Raw genomic sequence first — 12,288 nt, 5'->3', positions numbered from 1 at the left:
AGCATGGCAACAATTGACAAAGTTTAATTCCAAGCCAATACATATCTGAAATATTTAAATTTAGCCATGGAGTTGCAAGAGTAGGTCACATGTGACCTAATTTTTGGTTGATACACTCCGAGGATTCAAGATGCATCAACTGACAAAGTTTGATGATTCTAAGCCAATAAGTATCTGAAATAGCCATCAAAATCCATAAAAGTAGGTCATGGTGACCTACTTTTTGGTTGACACACTCCTGGTACCCAAGATGCATCAACTGACAAAGTTTGATAATTCCAAGTCAATTAGTACCTGGAATATTCAAATTAAGCCATGAAATTGCAAAAGTAGGTCACAGTGACCTACATTTTTGTTGATACACTCTGAAGACTCAAGATGCATCAACTGACAAAGTTTGATGATTCTAAGCCAATTAGTATCTGAAAAAGTCATCAAATTCCAAAAATAGGCCACAGTGACCTACTTTTTGGTTGACACACTTTGAGGACTCAAAATGCATCAACTGACAAAGTTGGATGATTCTAAGCCAATTAGTAACTGAAATAGCCATCCAATTCCAAAAGTAGGTCACGGTGACCTCCATTTTGGTTGACACACTCTGGGTACCCATGATGCATCAACTGACGAAGTTTGATAATTCAAAGCCAATTAGTATCGGAGATATTTAAATTAAGCCATGAAATTGCAAAAGTAGGTCACAGTGACTTAGTTTTTGGTTGATACACTCTGAGGACTCGAGATGCATCAACTGATAAAGTTTGATGATTCTAAGCCAATTAGTATATGAAATATTTAAATTAAGCCATGAAATTGCAAAAGTAGGTCAAGGTGACCTACTTTTTGGTTGCCACACTCTGAGGACTCAAGATGCATCAGCTGACTAAGTTTATTGATCCTATGCTTCAAAGTGTCTAAAATATGCCCCTAAAACAATTTGAAAATGTCCAAAAGTAGGTCACATACTTTTTGATAAATCTGTTTTAAGGCCCCAAGGTGCATCTACTTACGTTTGATGATTCTAAACTTCTTAGTATCTAAAAATGACCTTTAATGTTTAGAAAATGATAAGCCATAAAATTCAGAAAGTAGGTCATGGTGACCTACTTTTTGGTTGATACACTTCAAGGTCCCATGATGCATAAACTGACAAGTCTTGATGATCATAGGCTTCAAAGTATCCAAAATAGGCATCAAAATTAAATAGAATACTCACAAAATTCGAAAAGTAGGTCACCGTGATCTACTTTTGAGTCAACATGATATGAGATCCAAAGATGCATCAACTGACAAGATTTGATGATCCTAAGCCTTATGGTGGGCAAAATATAAAAGATTAAACGAAACATAAATTTTGGTCAAATTTGAAGTGACCTTGAGACAACGCCCTCCTTTGCCCCAGGGCGATTCCCCGTGCAAATTTTAATCTACAAAATATCCTCGTCCTTGTATATAAGTTTGGTGATATTCTGCCCAGTGGTTCTTTAGAAGATTTTTAGCAACCACTACTTTTGTTTTTATTTCCCTAATTATCTCCCCTTGTTTAAGGGACACATCCCTAGTTTTGGTATAAATAAAAGCCCTTGGGCCAAGGATACTCTGTGACAAATTTGAAAAAAAAATTGACTAAGGGGTTCTTGAGATATGGCCCATTTTCCAGAAAGTTTACACACACACAGCACAAAATGGCCATAGCATTAGCTCTTTGAGCCTTAGGCTCAGAAGAGCTAAAAATTACTTTAAATGAAATATTGGGTAAAGAAATTGTCCTCACTTTCTCCAAATTGGGGGGGGGGGTTATGAATAACAAGCCATCATGGAATTCATTAATTATTCCCCTTACCAGACTAGCTGTTTCTACAGCAATTTTCTTGAAGGAATATTCTAGGTTAGAATTAAAATGACCTCTATAAAGTCCAGTGACATGACACTGAAGAATTTCTATGTACTACTAGGCTACATATGTTTATTGGCAGAATGCCCTGGGGATAAATACTCGCATCAGGTTACCTTCATTATTTATCCATGTGCAAGTTAAATTTAACAACCCAATGCATTTTCAAACTTAGCCCTGCCTTGACCTAAATTCTTGACATAGGGATCATTTTCTGCATTTTATTCAAGGTTTTATTGCTCTTACAAATACTCAAGGAAATAGTTTTCTTTTAGTTGTATAGAAGTACATGTATAGATAGATTAATAATTATCATATATTGCTGGTTATGTATTAAATAATCTGCAGACCCAGTGGGACAATGACAACTTACTATTACACTTTTCCCAGCCTTATTGGGCCACACCATTAAAATTTCTTGTTCTTCGAACAACAGATTAAAATGGTTGATGTTGGTAAAGACAGTTTAAGAGATCTGGAAAAAAGCCTTAAATTTTGGGGATGGAGGAATGGTATATCCATTTCGAGCTTAAAAGTTAGAACTCCTTTTTAGCTGCTTCACTCTCAAGACTAAAATTAATATACACACGTACAAATCTCATGCACTTATTTGAATTTCTTTTAACGCAGAAGTCTCTAAAGAGACAGTAGCTCTACTGGTTTTTGCTTTAAAAAGTAGCAACTAAGAAACAGCAATAAACAAAATGATCCTTAGTTTTGTCTTTTTTTAAAGGCAAGTTTTAATTGCAATTGGACTAAAACTGTAGGAGGAGAAATCTTTTGAAAGAATTTCACAGAACTATGTCTTTATAGCAACCATGGCAACACCATTCAACATGATACATACAAATTCAATTATGTATCTTAGTGTAGTATATACTTTAGAAAGTTTTATTGAAATCAGACTAGAACTGGAGTAACATTTTGAAAGCATTTCACAGAAATTTCTATTTTTAGTAGCTATGGCAACAGAGCAAGTGGCTTTGATGCCTATGCTGTACATAAGTGCAAGGTATGGATTTGATTTAAGGAGGTTTTGAGCAGATTTTGGTCTGGACCTTTATTTATAAAATTCTGCATCATTTTTAAGTTCAAACATTAAATCTGGATTCTACAATGCAAAATAAACTATATCCAATGAAAAAACCGCGATTAAATTCCATTCAGATAGGATTAAGCCAGGAACTATATTTTGTGGCGAAAGGTTTTTTAGGTGAAAATGATCAATTTTTCCCTTTTGAAATATATACAGTACTGTTAAGTTTCGGCTTGGCCAAGATCAGGTGCCCATGTTGGTTGCAAATTGACAAAAAAATGAAGTCAAATGAAATGTATTACAAGTATGTTCTATGTAACACTACATCCTTTTGGCAGATTGTCTGAAATTTTTGTCCATTTCTGTCAAGCGGTTAAAAAGATTTCACTCTTACTATAGCAGGGACCCAAGTGGGCTACGGACTATACATATTAAGGCATAACATTTATCTTTATCATATTCAACTTAACAAAAAAGTATAATTCAAATACAAACTCTTCACAAAATATTGTCTGAGCAAAAAAATTCATATAATTCATTTCCATTTAAATGTTACCGTATATAAAGGACATGGGTAAATTTGTTAATCTTTGAGAGTTTTTTTACTCTTAATATTTGGACTTTTGAAATAAAAATACATTAAAGTACTTTAATTCAATTTTTCTAAAGATATTGTATATGGGGATGAAAATTTCAAACATATTTGGTAATACTCAGAGAAAAACTGAGTCAGGTATTTTTTGATTGACTATTTTGAGACCTTGGGCTACGGACTATACATATACCGTAAATCTGGAAATTTTTGCTGTAGATAAATTTTTAGCAAATTTGCGCACGCATTGCATTCGCAAAAATATTTTTCTTAAAAATAAATCAACAACAAAAAATGTTTTTATCTGAAGATTACTTAAAGATTATATCGTTATAATATTTTATGTACATGTGTGATTTATGAAACTGTTATGAAAATGTTCAACACTTTGGATGATTTATCTTTTCTAATATTTTTATCTGATTATTGAACGTTGGCGTAGTTTAATATTGTATGTTTATTCGTAATTTATTGTATGTACATGCGTAACTTACAAACGTTTAAGAAAATTTTAAGAGCTTTTCATATTTTAGTTCAAATGACGATTCTCAAAAATTTTAAACGTAAAAATTAAGCAACAGACTTTTAACCCAGATTCGCAAAAATAAATCGACGTAAAAATTTCCAGATTTACGGTAGTATTTTCACTTAATGAGAGACCATAGAAAAATAGTTGCTTTTTTCAGTAAATATTTGTTAAAATTATCATCTTATAGTTCACACGTGTTTAATAAATCCTTTCAGTTGGATATTAAATCAATTTATACAAAATCCTGTGAAATTTAACAAAATAAAACAAAAACTTTATATAAATTCACAATAAGAGTAAACTATAAATAGTCAGAACAAAATAATACATGTCAGAATTACATGTTATTGGTGATTTAATAATAAAATATTGTTTAAAACCACCTAAAGACCAAGAATGAGCTTTAATTTAGCATCTAAGAAGGATGAATTTCATGTGAGCGTGGGGGCTACGAACTATATACCCTTAGATATCTCTATTGTGGACAATCACCTTAAAGAAAATATAATTGTTTAATTCAATTTTGGGCAATTTTTTTTTATTAATTGGTTTTCTATAACAGTTTACACCACTTAGAGTGAGTATTTATAATACCATACTGAAAAATCGATTGTCTTAAGTACTATGTACTTTCAATGCCAAATGAAATTCCAGTTCAAACTATAATGAATAAAAGCAACAGGAGCCGAAATTAATCAATTTAAGGCATGATTTGTGTGTGTGTGTGTGTGGGGGGGGGGGGGGGGGGTACGGACTATATTGCTTCATATTTTTTTTTCGATTTAATGTAATGCATATAACTCAAGATGGTCATTCAAAAGTTGTATCAGTATGTGTATATAATTTATCATAATCATATGGTATAATTAAAAATTTTTTAATAAATTGCAAACATGATTGACCATTTGAAGTAAAAAACATAATAGTTCAATATTTACCCATAAAGAATCAATGTTTTTTTTTTAAATTAACAATTCAGTGACAAGTAGATTGGGTGGCGTAATTATAAGAGTGAAGGCCTCACTTTGTACTAAATTGCAAAGTAAGGAGTTGATCCTTATGTTTTGGGATCAAATCCCACAAATGGATTTTAAGACTGGTCGATGAGAACTAATGAACCATTGAATCCCCATTTTGCAGTAGGAAAAAAATCTCTTGCTAATACAGAAGGACGGTTATATGGTCTGTAAATTTGCTAAATTTTTTTGTAGAGTCCGTAGCCCTTTTGTAAGTAGGATTTGTGTGGCTAAATATTCTTTTAAAAATATTCCAATGCTAATCATTGTAAATGGATTGATAGTATGTATCACAAGAAGGAAAACTTTATCATGTATAATTAGAAATATGTTGTGACCACAAACATAACAGGACAGACTACAGAGGCAAGCCTTTAGGTTGAAAAATGTTAATTTTCAGATATTTTTATTTTTAATTACAGTGGTATTTGTATTTTAAAACATTGCATTTGTTCGAATAAACATATTTTTGTATTGTAGTTATTGTATCAATAATGTATATGACTTTTTCTGGATTTTATTATATTGGGGCTACGGACTATACAGGGCTACGGACACCAATCATTCTTCTATAACTTCTTTTGGTGTTAGCGCAAAAGCTATTCATTAGTTTTTTTTCTTTACTGGTAACTGTGAAAATATTAAACAAGAGCATGATTAATTCTACATTCTTTTGTTGAACACAAATTATAATGAAATATGGGGCTACGGACTATACAAAATATTAGACAAGTATGGAGAATAAAATATAAAATGCGCACACATTTTACAATATAACCACTATATTTTTCTCATAGTACTTCTTTTCTTAAGTTAAATAAAAAAAATTTAAACATATTATATTTGCTCTTTTTTGATAGAAATTAATCATTTATTCAGACATTGATAAATCTTAAATTATATAACAAAGGTATATCTGCACACATTTATTCATAATTTCCACACTTTTTATCCTTTTTCTTTTCTGTAAAAAATAAACTTAACCAGAATGATTTCTCTATAATAAAGTACATTTATTTTGGAATGTTTCATTCAAAATAATTTTAATTAACCATTATTTAAAATGTAAAAAATCAAGTGCAACAGCATAACGCTTCAAAAATTATGAATCTTTGACTTTATTCTGTTGTTTTTTCAAAAATGCAGATACTGTATATATGATATTATATACCAATGGAAAACTCTCATTCTGATCTTTGCAATGCAACAAAAGACATTTAGATTAGATGTAACTATAAAGAGTTACATCTATATACCTCATGGCCGTAGGAACCGGGGGGGGGGGGGGGGGGGGGCACGGGGGGGCCGTGCCCCTCCAATAATTTTGCCGATATATAGATTACTATAGTAAACATAGATACTATAAGCATGTGCCCCCTCAATAAAACCGCCTGATGACCTTTTTTTTTTTTTTTTTTTTTTTTTTTTTTGCTTGTCAGAAAATTTTTAGTAGTGCCCCTTCAACTGTCAACTGAAAAATGTTTGGCTGTGCCCCCCCAAACTGAAATTGCTTCCTACAGGCCTGTAACTTCATTTAGTTGGAAATGGGCACCTGATCTTGGCCAAGCCGTTTAGATTCCTATTTTTCCATGCTGGTTGCACACAGAGCTGTTTTTTGCAGTGAAATGTTTTATGCTGGTTCTGAAATATCAATTAAATTATTTCTTATGAATTCTTTCATTATATTGTAACAAATATAGTAAATATATTCTGAAAGTCCAAGAAAAAAATTTAGCTAATTTTAACATAAAATTAACACTTTTTTAGTTTTATCTAAAAATTTACATCATAGACCCCCACTTTTTTTTTCTTTTCTGAATATATAAGATAACTTTGATCAATCTGCCTAAATTCAGCAAAAGTTTAAGACTTTAAAGTAATTTTCTTGCTTGTTAAGTTTTTAATGCTGGAAAAATCACATTTTTTGAGTGCAGAAAGGTCAAATTGATTATGCGAAGCAATTTGAAACTTTTTCTTAGTCACAAATTTAAAGGGTCTTTTTTAAATAGGCTAATAGTTTATTTTGTCCCATGATTTATTTATATAAAAACATTGGAGGGAAAACATCGAAGATGTGATTTTTGATCAAGACACAAATTTCAGTGCAAAAAGGTCATATTAAATGTACTGTAGCGCCAAAAGAAGCATACTGACTCCCATTTTTTGTTTCGATTTCTAATTAAGCTATGTGTGTACAAACTAAAAATAAACTTGACAAAAAAAGTTTAAGACTTTAAATATCAGGATCCAACCTCGTTAATCCCAGAAACAGCAACCTTTCTGTTCATGTTCACATTTCCACAACTGCTTGTTCTCATTTACCCAGGGTGATTTCTGTCAATTAGTCAAATTTCATGCCCACTTTACTTCTAGGTCAGATGACTTATTCTCTGCACTAATTTATGCAACTGCACATATTTCAAGATTAAAGCTAAGTCTTGTTCCCTAATCCTCATATACTTTTCATACAAATGACTTATGTCAACATTCATATTTTTATTTTAAACTTATTGCTTTTGGAGATCTTTGACTCCTTTATTAAATACACAACAGTAATGAAGTTTTTTTTAAATTTATTTTAAATAATGGCATCACATGTTTATTTTCCCTTTTTCGTCTTAAGTTTTCTCTGATAGAACTCGAGTTCTTTTCCCTCCAAAATGTATCCATCACATCGGCCACACTGTCCTGGGCGGGATGCCACTTTAGCTGAAAGATACGAGTATATGTATAAGCATTTACAAGTTTTCTAACAACTTTCTATTACCAACTGAAGATGAAGGAAATCAGAATCCGGTAATTTTCCTGAATGTAGTGACAAGCACCTCAGGTTCAAAAATATTCATCATATTGCCTTCCAACATTTGAACAGTGCTTTGAAATGCATAAATAAGTCGAGAAAATATAGCATTATTTCATATTTGTACATCAACTACCGTATAAGCAGAAATTTTAGTGAGGATTCAATTTTGTCATTTTTAGTGAGCGTGCCGAGGTCCCTAAAATTAAATATCTCTAATAATTTATTCCGCATTAGAAGTTACCATTAACTTGCTATGCACCATAAAATTTTACTTCTCGCTAAAATTAAATCCCGATTTTTAGGAAAACTGCTAAATTTGTGTTTTGCTAAAAATTCCAATTGTATGGTATAATAAAACAGGAGTAGAATGTTTCAGCTCTTTATTCAAGTTCAGTGTCAATATGGACATGAACAGCGACAAACTGATTTAATTTGAGCACACTGTTTAGACTCATACAAGTCATACAAAAAGACTCGAAGCCTAGCAAGATGTGCTACTCCCTTTATACAAAACAAAACAAAACTGAATTTGAAATTTCCCATGTTTGATGGTTTTTGATTAAGTGTATCTGCATCAGCAGGGGGTATCAGCCATGATGACTGTACTCTCCAAATACAGACTTTATGTTTCACTCTGGGAAGGTTTCATAATGCATTATAATAACACTGAAACAGCAAAGAGTGATGGGCTATAATACTGGAGTGTTGAAAGCACTAAAATATCGATCATTTAAAGCACAATTTGAGCATTTTCAGTAAAACTTTCCCTATTTTCTCGGTTGGAAAGAAAATACTGTTCATTAAACACATGCATATTAAATGTCTGCAGAGAGAGCAAAATCACTGCTTGCTAAACAATGGTTCTATATAATTTCATCTTGTACTGTTGTTGAAAGGAAATTTGCAAGTAAACTTTATTACCTGAGATGGAGAAAATTAAATTATGTTTTTTATGAGGCAAAGCAGTAACTAAGGTAGTCATTTTAACATTTGATACCTAGCAGAAAATATTCGTGCTAGCTTTTCCTATGTAGGGGCTAGGCTAGCATATTGTTTGAGATCATAACTGTACATATTGGCTAAGTATCCATCACAATGCCTCATATGAAGAACCATCCATTCCAAATCACCAAGACATAATACACTGACAATTGATGAAATCTATCAGATGTTCGTTTTGTCAATCACAAAATCATGAAGGGGAATCCGAACAACCTCATCATCAGAAATCATCATTTTGGAAGTGAATAAATGATCTCATGGATCTAAGTTAACATAATATGCTTGCTGGTTTAGCTTTTCTGTAAACAGTCAAATAAGAGTTTCCTAAATCAATTAGTCCCACTGGCAAAATCGAATTAACAAGCTCTGAACATCATTCGACATTCATTCATTAAAAAAAAAAAAGTCTGCGAGCCAATGCTCACTAGTAATACCCCCACTCTGATGTGAATATACACTCTGATGTGAATATACACAAGTTCAGTTACGGACAGACACAGGGATGAACAGGAGGTGGACATCAGATTCAATTTAAATTCAATACATGGCTTGCAAGCCATTCCTAGGAATGAATTAAACAGATTTAGTTATTTAATGTACTTCAGTATGAAATTTCTGGTTTGGTCTTTGATGTGCTCGGTGTAACTGTGACAAAGCTATTCCTAGGAATGAGTTAACCAGCGTCGGTTTGGTCTTTGATGTGCTCAGTGTAACTATGACAGTTATTCTTACAAATGAGTTAACCGGGGTTGGTTTTGTCTTTGATGTGCTCAGTGTAACTATGACAAAGCTATTCCTAGGAATGAGTTAATTTGGTTTTGTCTTTGATGTGCTCAGTGTAACTATGACAAAGCTCTTCTTAGGAATGAGTTAACCAGTGTCAGAACGACAACTGAACAACATTCCTCGCTTCATGATCTTCATCACTGCACAACCGTAAATCTAAGGTCACCTATCACCATATATATAACAAATGGAATAAACAAAGATTTTAGATAAAACTTTAAAGAACTGCCCAAGATTCTACACCCAGTGCTCCATGTACAAGTGCCCCATCATCAAAGTAATAGTATATCAATGTATTATCAGTGTATTGGTATACTGACATCACATCCTCGCAATGCCAGTGGTCCAAAAACAACACATTTTGCCGTTGGACCCCTGGCAAATTTCATTCGATATTTAAGGGCTTGCTTCTCTCAATGAGAAGCACCAATCAAATTAAAGCTTTCATAAATAGTTAGATAAGGATTCAGTTGACAACTCAAATGCATGTGTTACAAGTTGTTTATTATAGAATGGCTTAATGTGATTGGTTGAAAGATAAGAAAAAAAATCAAAATTTGTAAATTTTCCAAAAGACGTCAGTTCAGTCAGCCCACAAAATATTGAATGAAATTTGCCAGGGGTCCAATGGAAACGTGTTGACGCAGGACCCCCGGCATTGCGAGGATGACCGACATCAAATTATATCATCAATGTCTTGGTATATAGATATCTCATTAATGCACTGGTATTTAGATATCTCATTCATGCACTGGTATTTAGATATCTCATCAATATACTGGTATACTGATATGAGTTTATCAAGAATGTATAATCAGTGTATATCATTAATGTACTGGTATATAGATATCTCATCAATGTACTGGTATACTGACCTAGCACTCGTCCAGCTGTAAATTGATCGTCCAAGGCGTGCTCTACTTTGGCCATCTTTTCTCTTTCACTGTACTTTTTCTTTAATTTCTTGGAGGCGTTCTCTAATTTTTTCAGCACGGCTTCCTCTTTTTCTGCCTACAATAATTAACATGATCAAAAAACATTATAACACATCTTCTCATTATTATCCAAAAACTGCATCTAATACTGATCACATGAACATTTTCGACAGAAGAAGAGAGAAAAACACCCTTCTCCAAAGAGTTTCGAAATCAATTTTTCTACCAGCTGAAATTATGTGAAATAGTTAATCTTATATGGATATTAAGAATGCAATGTTCCATATTGAGAATGCAATGTCTAGCTTGAATACAAGTGTTTCAGAAAATATGGAAGAAATGGAATTTATAGAAAACTCCTCTTCGAAGCACTTCCTGGATCTCAATCTTCCACACTCTTAAATCCATTATAAAGCCAAACTGGCTAAATATGGTCAGACAATGTGGAGGCTTCAAAATATCTCTCAACTCCCAAGAAAAACATGAATTCATTTGTTGAGATTAAGAGGAATAAATGTAACAGACAACATCGTTAATTGTGATCAATAATTAAATCACACTCGGAACAGCCTGTTTTAATCTTCCACAATTTTCATTCATGTCAAGCCCCTTATCCAGCCAGCCATGCCAAGCAAATTGTGAACACAATCTGGAAGTTGTTTATTAATTACCCTTCATTAATAAACCTGTGATTTACTAACTGAATAGTATTATCTAATCCTACATGAATTTAGTAACAAGTCATGTTCCAGACACGAAGGAAGAAGAGGACACAGAAATCCCATTCTCCGAAGAGTTCTGATATTAGTTTTTCCACCAGCTGAAACCATGTCAAATATTACATCTCACATGGTTATTAAAGTGGAATCTTTCACTGCTGAAGCTTTATAATTTATTCCTATCATTTAAATACACAAAATACTAGTTGCTATTTGGTTAGTTCTCATATATTAAGCATGTACCAAATACCGATTTCATTTAAAACATGATGATGGAAAAAGTTGTCATCAATACAAATCATAGCTGCCTAGATTGAGGAAGTCAATATATTGATGTGTCCATGTCCCCATCACTAAGTATTAAGTGCTTAAAAGATCCCAACTGTAAAATGTAAGCATTGAAAAATCAGTGACAGTTATCAAAACATCTAATTTAAGGGAACAAGTGTAATTTCAAAATTTTGGAACAACATTTTAACTAGGAGAACCCTCAGTAATAATTTCTGTCTGCAATGATGAATGACAATGTTCACTGCTGAAGTTTCACCACAAATAATAACTAATTAATAATATACAAGTCATAATCCAATCTTGATGTTTGTGCCTTATTGCTATGAGGGGATGACTATCAGATTAATAGGTGATCATCACCAGCAATACAGCCGAAAGATGGTGAGAAATAAATCATCATGTCTGTCATCACCCTTCATTTAATGACTCTCAAAACGCAATACATATAAAAAATCGCAAAAATGTTGTTTTAAAAAATGTTTTAAATTTTGGAGGAATTTCCCATGGACCCTCTTTTAAGTCAGTACACCTATTTTGTCAGAATCAGATGACAATTTCATATCAATGCTCTGTTTTTTACCTGTATCTTAAATAATATTTTGGGAAATGACACCTATAATTTAACCTTGTATTCTCAACAAATTAATGTCTATCAATATTGTTAGAGTTGTTAAAACAAGAGGCC

General features: G+C 32.5%; 1 protein-coding gene across 1 annotated transcript in view; it reads right to left on the bottom strand.

The window, feature by feature from the left end:
* Nucleotides 1–7,623: 7,623 nt before the first annotated feature.
* The window catches only part of LOC133191119 (small ribosomal subunit protein eS8-like), a 9,352-nt gene continuing 4,687 nt past the window's right edge, over nt 7,624–12,288 (bottom strand). Inside the window, exons 4-5 of the mRNA XM_061326820.1 lie at nt 10,534–10,669; nt 7,624–7,776 (exon numbers count right to left, since the gene is read on the bottom strand). Of these exons, the coding sequence (XP_061182804.1) occupies nt 7,667–7,776; nt 10,534–10,669 (246 nt within the window). The 3' untranslated portion in view covers nt 7,624–7,666. The remainder of the gene's footprint in view (nt 7,777–10,533; nt 10,670–12,288) is intronic.

Source organism: Saccostrea echinata, unplaced genomic scaffold (assembly GCF_033153115.1).
Source record: "Saccostrea echinata isolate AGI-Se365-2 ecotype Australia unplaced genomic scaffold, CSIRO_AGI_Sech_v1 ptg000023l, whole genome shotgun sequence".
NCBI lineage: Eukaryota > Metazoa > Mollusca > Bivalvia > Ostreida > Ostreidae > Saccostrea > Saccostrea echinata.
Note: the sequence above shows the minus strand (reverse complement) of the source record. Positions and strands in the feature narration are given on the sequence as shown.